This window comes from Uranotaenia lowii, chromosome 2 (genome assembly GCF_029784155.1).
Source record: "Uranotaenia lowii strain MFRU-FL chromosome 2, ASM2978415v1, whole genome shotgun sequence".
In the NCBI taxonomy this organism is placed as follows: domain Eukaryota; kingdom Metazoa; phylum Arthropoda; class Insecta; order Diptera; family Culicidae; genus Uranotaenia; species Uranotaenia lowii.
The window spans coordinates 192,929,261-192,939,445 of record NC_073692.1 but is presented as its reverse complement, the minus strand read 5'-3'; the positions used below and the strand labels follow the sequence as shown (position 1 = coordinate 192,939,445).

Below are 10,185 nucleotides of genomic sequence, written 5' to 3'. Positions count from 1 at the left end.
GGTGTTTGGGAACGCAATTTCGAAATCGGTAAAGTGTTTGAAAATTGAAATATCTAGAAGAAAGAAACGAATCACGGTCTCGAGAAAGTATGGTTATTGATTGTTTGGAATTATATTTTCATCAACAAGTGCATTTATGAGATCCGTTTGATATTTCAGATGGAGGATGGAAGGCCAATCCCACCGTTCCGGTGCAACCAAATTGAAACCGGTAGATTGGCTAAGGAATGGCGTTCCTGGAAAGACGCTTTAGAATGCTACTTCGCTGCATATGGCATAATGGATCAGCAAACTATGAAGGCCAAGCTTTTGCACCTTGGGGGACCAGCACTTCAAACGGTCTTCAAAAATCTTAAGGACAAAGACCACGTACCGATGGTTTGCTTGGTGCCGAGATACTATGACGCTGCCATAGAGAAATTGGACGATTTCTTCGAGCCACAACACCAGTGCACTTCGGAGAGGAGCAAGCTCCGGAAGATGAAGCAAAGCCCGGGAGAAAGATTTGCTGATTACATTATCCGGTTGAAACAGCAAGTTACTGAATGTGGGTTTGATAAATATGGCAGCGAAATACAGGGTATCCTGACCGATATTTATCTAACGGATGTAGTCCTAGAAGGATGCAGGTCTAACGAAGTACGCAGACGAATTTTGATGAAGGATCTTGCTTTCGCGGAAATCGAAGCCCTGGGTGTTTCGCAAGAAGGTATCGACCAGCAGATTGAGGCCATTTCCAACGACCAGCATCCCAGCGTTAATTACACCGGACAGCAACAATCCAAACGACAAATAGGTAAAATACCCGGAAAACGCTTCCAAGAACGGAAAAGATACGATGATCAAGTTGACTCCAGGATCTGTTTTAACTGCGGGAAAAAAGGGCATATTAGTAAATCCCGCTGGTGTTTGGCAAGGGGTAAAGAATGTCGAAAGTGCCGCCGTTACGGTCATTTAGAGGAATGTTGTCGACAGAATACACAACCTAGGAACCAGAATCAGGTAGGATTACATAAATCACAAAGAAAAACAAACTTTAATTGAAAATGTTTATTCAGGTTCGGCTGGTTGAAGAAAATGTTGCGAAAGAAACTAATTCGAATCAACAACCCGGAAACTCAGAAACACCGGAAAAGGTATATTACGCATTTTATTCCGGGAATGAATCCAACGTGATTCCGTGCACGATCGGAGGCATTGACCTTGAGATGCTTGTCGATTCGGGGGCAGACGCAAACTTAATCAGCGATTCTGTGTGGCATTCGATGAAAGGTAAGCAAGTTAAAGTTAAATCCTCAACTAGAGGAAGCAACAAAATTTTACGATCATACGGAAGGGATGATCCTTTGATCATACTCGGATCATTCTGGGCCAACATTATAGTTGGAAACAAGAACATCGATGCTGAGTTCTTGGTCGTACAAGGAGGACAGAGATGTCTACTAGGAGACAAAACTGCTAAGGACCTAGGTGTTCTGAAAGTTGGGTTAGCAGTTAATCAGGTGGAGAGATCATTGCGTCCTTTCACCAAGATCAGCGGTGTACAGGCGAAAATTCGCATGAAATCGGATGCTGTCCCAGTTTTTCAACCAATGCGTCGCATCCCATTGCCCTTAGAAGCCGCCGTCAGCCGTAAGCTGGATGAATTGATTAAGAGAGATATTATCGAGGTGAAGGAAGGTCCAACAAGCTGGGTATCTCCGCTCGTTGTTGTTGGAAAAGCCAACGGCGAACCTAGACTTTGCCTAGACTTGCGTCGAGTCAATGAGAATATCATACGGGAACATCACCCTATGCCGGTGGTCGACGATTACTTGGCCCGTTTGGGTAGAGGCAAAATTTGGAGCAAATTAGACATCCGAGAAGCTTTCTTACAAATAGAACTAGCAGAAGATTCGAAGGACATAACAACGTTTATAACGTCGCGAGGATTATTCCGATTCAAACGCTTGTGCTTCGGTCTAGCAACGGCTCCCGAGTTATTCCAAAAGGCTATGGACGAAATCCTTTCCGGCTGTCCTGGAACACATTGGTACTTAGACGACGTTATTATTGAAGGTGTAGATTTGAAGGAGCACGACGAGCGCCTTGAAGAGGTACAGTAACGTTTTGCATTGTCGTTTATTTTTTTTTATATATCTTGAATTGTTTACGAGTTAATGATTAATAAAATAAAAACCAATGAATTTGTCTGAACTGCAATGTTTTTTTTTGTTTTTAGGTTCTCTCCAGATTCAAATCTCGTGGAGTGGAACTTAATTGGGAGAAATGTCAACTACGTGTAACTGAATTGGATTTCTTGGGCCACACTATTTCTCAATCTGGTATCCGACCATGTGAGAACAAAGTAAAAGCTCTTTTGTCTTTCCGTGAACCTCAATCTGAGCCAGAAGTTCGCAGTTTTCTTGGACTGGCGAATTACATGAATAAATACATTCCGAATCTATCAACCATGGATGAACCCTTGAGGCGATTACTCAATAAAGACATTGCATTTCAATGGGGTTCTTCACAGGCTCGGGCTTTTGATGAAATAAAGAAATCAATGGCTAAGGTGGAAAATTTAGGCTTTTACAAGGTAGAAGATCGTACAATTGTCATGACCGATGCAAGTCCGTGTGGATTAGGCGCGATGCTGGTACAGTTCGACTCCTCAAATGAACACCGCATCATATGCTTTGCCTCAAAATCCCTAACAGAAACCGAACGAAGATATTGCCAGACTGAAAAAGAGGCATTAGCCATAGTCTGGTGTGTTGAGCGATTTCAACATTATCTGCTTGGCAAAGAGTTCGAAATTTGTACGGACTGTAAGGCATTGAGCTTCCTTTTTACACCACGTTCGAAGCCATGCGCTCGGATTGAACGATGGGTGTTGAGACTGCAAGCGTTTAACTACTCAATAGTGCACGTACCGGGCGCAAACAACCTAGCCGATGTGTTTTCCAGGCTTTCTGTGACGACTCCTATACCATTTGATAGAGCAGAAGAAATTTTCGTAAAAGAAATTGTGGAAGGTGTCGCAGAAGCGGCTGCAATATCATGGAACCGGATAAAAGAAGCCTCTAGCAAGGACACTGAAATAAATCAAATAATAAAACAGATATCCACCGGTGAAATCGATACTTTGCCAATCCATTTCCGTGTAGTGTCAAAGGAACTATGTTCTGTTCAGAATGTTCTACTCAGAGGTGACCGCATAGTTGTACCAAAAGCCCTCAGAGATATGTTTCTCCACACAGCACACGAAGGTCATCCAGGTATTGTAATGATGAAGAATCATTTACGTACAAACGTTTGGTGGCCAAAGATGGATGCTGAAGTGGAGAAATTTGTAAGAAACTGTAGAGGATGTACCCTAGTTGCTGCGCCGAGTCCACCAGAACCTATGCGCAGAAGTCAGCTTCCCGCATCACCATGGCAATCACTAGCATTAGACTTCCTTGGGCCCTTACCGGAGGGTCAATATTTGCTAGTTGTGATCGACTGTTTTAGTCGATTCATGGAAATTTGCGAAATGAACACCATATCATCGAACGATGTTACCCGCGAACTACGAATAATGTTCAGTAGTTACGAAGTACCATCTGTCATTAAGGCAGACAACGCTCCTCAGTTGAGCGCTGAATGCGTAGACTTCAGTAAATTCTGTAATGAGCATGGTGTTAAGATAGTTAATAGTATACCATATTGGCCACAGTCTAATGGCGAAGTAGAACGCCAAAACCGCTCCATATTGAAACGTTTGAAAATTTCCCAGGAATTAGGAAAAGATTGGAGAGCTGAACTTCGTAATTATTTACTTACTTATCATGCTACACGACATCCCACTACAGGTAAATCACCGGGAGAATTGATGTTCGCACGACGAATCAAAACAAAGCTACCATCACTCACGGATTTTCAAGAAGACGAGGAAGTTATGGATCGTGACGCACTTGTTAAAGCGAAAGGGAAAGAGTACAGCGATGGTAAAAGACGAGCTGAAGATAGTACCATTGTAGTGGGCGATCATGTCTTGGTTAAAAGAATGAAAAAGAGTAACAAGTTGGAGACTGATTACGCTAATGAGGAATTTGTTGTATGTGGAAAGCATGGAACGGACACAACAGTAAGATCTTTACTCACTGGGAAGCAATATCGTCGCAGTTCTGCTCACCTGAAAAAGATTCAGCCCAATATCCATACACCAGGTAACAATGGTAATTCCAATGAAGAAACATGCAAATTGCTAGAACCAGAAAATAATGAGGAAGCTAATCACGATATATCAGATCCTGTTTCACAAGCCGCAGAACTTGGAACGAGTCTAACAGCTTCAAAAAGAATTAGACAACAACCTGCGAAGTTTAATGATTATATGCCACATTGACTTTGTATAATCAACTATTCTTAATAAACTCATAATTATCTATTGTTTCATTCATAAAAGTAAAAGGGGGATTGTAGTGTATTGCTTATTATTATTATTTATAGCTTCCCTTTGCTACTAATTATATCGTTACGTCATTCTCACCCAGACCTTATTCACGACATTTATGGACGTGTTCTTCTAGACTGGACAGCTTTCCCTTTACCGTGTACATACAAGCAGGGCAGATTAATACAGACAGCGAGACTGATAGGACGACGATTTCACACCCGGCTAGACTCCTCAAGGCGAGTCCTTCAAAAAAATCAACCCGAACCAATCACTATCCAAGACCCAATTACGCCCGAATTAACGGACAGAATATTCCAACGGGACAAAACAATGCGTCGCAAAATTAGCAATAATTTTCCATTCTCTCTTCGATCGACAAACAGCTGAAAATTAGAAGTTACAAAATTTATTTTCCGGCTTCCTAGGCCTAAACATTTTCTTTGGGATCCCACCTATCGAATTCGCACTGTATTACCGGCGCACCGGCGACCATTTTTAGATTTAGCCAAGTGTACAAAAATACTTAAGATGTGGTGCTTCTCTATCGACAAAATACAGAAAGATCTGACCTGAATTGAGCAGCAAGATATCTCCTGGTGACTGCTAAGCTGAATGCTTTTAGTTCGCTCCGAGGGTGAAGGTGTGTCTCGGCTAACTGTGATGTCTGTGATGACTGTGCTTCGCCAACAGTTTGCACCACGGGATTCGGGCTCCTGATGATCACGAGGCAATTTACGACCTGATGACCTTAGCTGGACAGACGTGTCCACCTAGGCCCGTGAATGCGCGGGAGGTTGATCACTGACCCTAGGGTAACGGGACCAATCCCTGGAGAGTGGCAATCTTGCTGACCGTCACTTCCTGCACCCACCAGTAGCACCTTCGCTTGAAGGATATTCCTTATTGGATGAAAAACGATGGATCTTCACCCCGCTGGATGATCTGGGTTCGATTCCAGCACCTGACCGATTTCTTAACCGCAACAAATCTCGCCAGGTCGTCGACGAGGACAACCGGATTCGGTTCCTGCCAGTGGAGTTTGGACGCAGATCGCCCGAACCGAATAATGGAGTAACGTTGATGTCGTAGCTTTTGTCACTCAACCGTATTTTTTCTCGATAGGTTTCTGTAAATTGTGAATTTCAATATTGATCGCCTATAACAGTTTGGGATCGCACAAATTACTTTTGGCTAATCTTCCACTTGACTAACGTGTCAACTGCCAGCCGAACAATTCGAGAAAGCTAAATTATTGGCAAATGAATGTTCTTAAAAATGGAGGATTTTAACCGTAGCCCACTAATACATGAAATGTATTACTACACTTAGAAAAATACTATTATGCATGTCATAAGATTCTCTTATGAAGTGGCGCCATAAGAAAAATCATTGAATTTCATAAGATTGTCTTATGACGCGAATGAATTCTGAAGATGAACACCTACTCCAATGAGGGTTTGTAGCTTTTCATAAGAGGCTCTTATGGAAGTTCTAATAAGTATAATTTAAGATATTTTACGTTGAAAGCATTCACTTTATTGTTTTCCGAATTTGTTTCAAATAAAATATTCATAGTGTTATCAGCAGCACATCAACACCCCGGTTCCAACGAAGTATTTTTTTGCTGCATCCGATTCTTCGACCTTGTGGTTTTTGCCCAGCATACTGAAAAGTAAACAAAAAATAATATGTTTTAGTTTACAAATATATTAAGCGTTCACATCAAAAACATCAACTCAAACTTACCAATCAAAAATATCACAATGACATTCAACTGTTAAGGAAAACTTATAACTGACAATAGCGAGTGCTTTGTACCGCAAGACGACGAAAATCTTGACGGAATGAATGAATGTGTACATTATATTTTAACAATGTCCTTTCTTCTATTTTTCATAAGATGTTCATATGAAAACTGAAGGAATTTCATAAGACTCTTATGAAACACAATTTTACACTCTAAAAAGCGGTTCATAAGACGCATCTCATGAAAATTATAATAAGAATTTGCCTGAGTGTACATTAATAGTATTATCCGATCCATCATCATCAGAGTTGGTCATAATTTCCGTGAACCCGGTGAACTGGATGATTGGACGGCGATCAGTTACTAAATTGTAGTTCTAACTCCCACCACTAGGGGCGCAAATACTAACTACGACGAAACTGAAATTTCTGCTTATAAATTGAGCAACTATGTCGCCCCCCCCCCCCACGCCCCCCCCCCCCCGGAGGGTTCCCTAATAAGCATAGAAACATTATTCCATTCCAAAAACCCTCCCCAGAATGGAAGGGTCCCAAATAAGTATAAAAACATTACTCATATCGAATGCAATCCCATTCAAAATTTGGGCTTGAGCTTCAATCTATCTAGAAAACATTTCGTTCTCCCAAATTCCCTCGCATGCCAAATTTGATCCCATCGCTTGATCAGTTATCGAGTATTGCAAAAATTTTTATGGGCCTTCTCTCTTCTTCCTATCCTCAAAATGCAAATCGGGAGGAGTTTCAAACAGTTATAGAACATTTTCCCATATCTAAATTGTCTCCAAAGACAATTAACAAACAATTATTATTAGCTTCGTTACTAAAATCAGTGCTTGCTTGTTTTAACCCTCATCCGCACTAGGTTTCGTAACCCTTAGAGCAAGTTCACTGGTGTTGGGAAAAAGTGGTAGAAATTTTGATACTTACGGCACATTTCGAAAATTTAGCCATGCAAAAGCATTTTCAAGATCTGTGGCCTTCTAGTTTTTTTACAACACGTGTTGTATTTTCGCATGCTGTGATGCAAAAATAGCAATACTTCTATCACATACGGCTGAAATAAGAACAATGTTGTAGAAAAATACAACGCCCCAAGATCTTGAAAACATTTTTGCATGGTAAAATCTTCAAAATGTCAAAATTTCTACCACTTTTTCCCAACACCAGTGAACTTGCTCTTATCAGACTTAGGGATGTCAATTTGACACTCCAAGCTAAAATCGTTATAACTCTTTTCATATCTATCCGAAATAACGATGTGTGTCGTGACTAGCAAACGCGAACTACTACCAATAAAAAATTTCCAACCAAGAAACGCACGATACGCATCAGTATTTCGGCTCTCGGCTTCGCTCTCTGCTCAAATCACCACCCACCGTACCGTCATATTTTTGTGAAATCTCACAGCGTGAATTGTTGCACTCCATTAGAATGTAGATTAAATTTGCTTTCCAATGAATATACTTTTTATTGGTCCAAACAAAGTAAAAGCACTGAAAATCCGGGTACAACCTGACGGTGGACCACAAAAACAGATGAAATTTCAACTTGTGAAAAAATCGCCAAAGTAGTCAACTTTGCAAAATTCCAGTTAATTCGATTTTTGTTGCATCAAAAATCTAAAGACAACAAAATGTCAGAATTAGAATAAAATTTGTAATAATATATTTTCAAAAGCTCTACCACCGCTCAAACAGTTTTTACTAGCAATCTAATGAAAAGTAGGTTTTTCAGACCACTTTTTAGAACTTTTTGTGACCATTTCAATAATAAAAAAAATTAAAAAATATTTTATGGCTTCATTATGTAGACATAAACTTCAGCTTTCATATGCATAAGACAAATATTTTTTGGACGTGTAACTACAGCAGTATTCCTGAGGCATGTTTTTTCGGATTTTTGTTTTCTTTCATGCTGAATTACGAGAAAACTAGTAGCTTTAGCTATGTATCTTCTAAATATAAATTACTGACATTACAAGGTTTCTATTGATAACAGTTTTATATGAAATTCATAATAAATTAAACGACTTTGATAGATTTTACTTTTGGAGAGTCATATCGACACTCTAAGTTGGAAAAGGGAGTTTTTTGTCCAGGCTTTCAGGATTCGTCCATAATAAAAGTAAAGATGCAATATTAAAGAACTTTTGAATTCATTTAGGGTCCCCGAAGAAATTTTTGTTTTTTGAAGCTTCTGAAAAAAGTTACAAGCATTCAAACTTGCAATAGTGTCAAATTGACACTCTAATGCGGATGAGGGTTAAAATAATTTTTAAGGGATACTAAAAAATCATGAAACGAAGGGTTAAACTTAGCTCCGACGCAACCTTATTCAATATACATAGGTTTAGAGTGCATCACAGTGGAAATTAGCATCGGCTGTGAAAAACCTCTTCTGTGCAAAGTCAACAGCAGCTTTTCCAGAAGAACACGAAAAAAACCGCTGCCACCATCATCATCATCGGTCTCGAAACGTGCGCTCGCTTGTCTTCTTAAGCCCGGAAAAAAGCGCCATGGCAAGAAAAACTGTGCCAATTTTTCTCACCTCATTCTCTGTCGTCCACCTTTCCTCCCACCGCACGGCCACGGTTCACAGCAACCTAGTCAGCAATTTATGATCCTGGGGCGATCCGAGCGAGCTGCCGGGCCAACCCAAACTCAAGCCAGGCCAACCCGTTTTCATCGGAAAGCCGCATTGATGTGCCGGAACCGAAGAAAAAGGGCAAAGATTTCCTCTGCGTTTTTTTTTGTGCGAGCTGTTCGGCATCCTTTTTTGCTTTTTCGGTATCTCTCCTGACCACGCCGTCTGTCTGTTTGGAGCAAAATTTATGGAGGATGAAAAGTGGCTGACTACTTCTGACTTGTGCGGCCACGTGGGAGGAAAGGACAACAACGATGCAAAAAATAAAGTCGGAAGGTGTAGAAGGATACTGCCGGCGGAATATGCTTTGAAACAACAAAAAAAAGGACCGGCCATCTTTGCCAAGGTTTTGCTTTGGGCCAACCGGGCAGCAGTCAGCAGATCTTTTCGGATTGGGTTAGAAGGAGCCAGAATAATATAAAACAACAACGACTTGTTGGCCGAAATGGTAACCTGGAAAAAGTTTCCCTGCGAACTCAACTAACGGTTGCTCAAAATATTTGTCACCGTCCGGTATAACCTTTTGTTCTTAAATCGTAACTTATGTCTTTTTGAGTAGTAAGAATGTCCAATCACTACTACACAATCAGTTAAAATTGATCTAAAGGCTTGCCCCAAATCATCGGGATTAAAGATCTGCATAATTTAGAAATATTTTCTCAAAAGCCGTCAATGAAAAAAGATTAAAACTTTATACCCTATCTAAATTGACTGATTGTTAACACATTTTCATCTGTACAATGCTCAATTTGTGCACCTTTTTTCAATAACCCAATGACCTCAAGGGCTCAAGTCACAATACAGGAGTAATTTCAGTTTAACAGAGATTAACTTTTTATTTTAATTGGTCTTTCGAGAAAAATGTTAAGATAATTCTAATTTCCGCTAATTTAAGAACGCTAAAGCATTTCGATCATCATTCCGGTTCAAACCAATAGGTGTTTAAAATTGTTTTGAAGATTGATTCCAGAAAAAATGAATCTCTATTTTTCACCAGAATCATAAAAACTGTATTGAAAAGTCATCAGCAACTTTTAAAGCTAGTTTACTCAAAAACGGGTGAGTTTTTTTCTGGTGCATGTAAGCAAAAGTTTGTTTACATGCATAAAAAGTGTTGTGCAATCAATTTGTTCGGGTTTGTTTTTTCATCTTCGCTATGGTTCGTATTGTTACCAACTCGGTAACATTGTTTTGTTTTCTTTATCTAATATAAATTGATGGGACCAGAGCTGGGAAAAATTGACAGAGTTAAAGATGGCTACTGTTTTTTTCAATCATTATCACTTTCCAAAACTCCAACTATGCACCGAGCCACAGTCAGCGATCATCAGCAGGCTGATAATCCTCTTTGT

General features: G+C 40.1%; 1 protein-coding gene across 1 annotated transcript; it reads left to right on the top strand.

Moving 5' to 3' along the window:
* The first annotated feature begins 282 nt into the window (after positions 1 to 282).
* On the top strand, positions 283 to 2,145 carry LOC129742687 (uncharacterized protein K02A2.6-like). Its single transcript, XM_055734627.1, has 2 exons — positions 283 to 1,002; positions 1,059 to 2,145. The coding sequence occupies exons 1-2, from the start codon at positions 295 to 297 to the stop codon at positions 2,103 to 2,105; spliced, it is 1,755 nt and encodes a 584-aa protein (XP_055590602.1). The 5' UTR covers positions 283 to 294; the 3' UTR covers positions 2,106 to 2,145.
* The last annotated feature ends 8,040 nt before the right edge of the window (positions 2,146 to 10,185 follow it).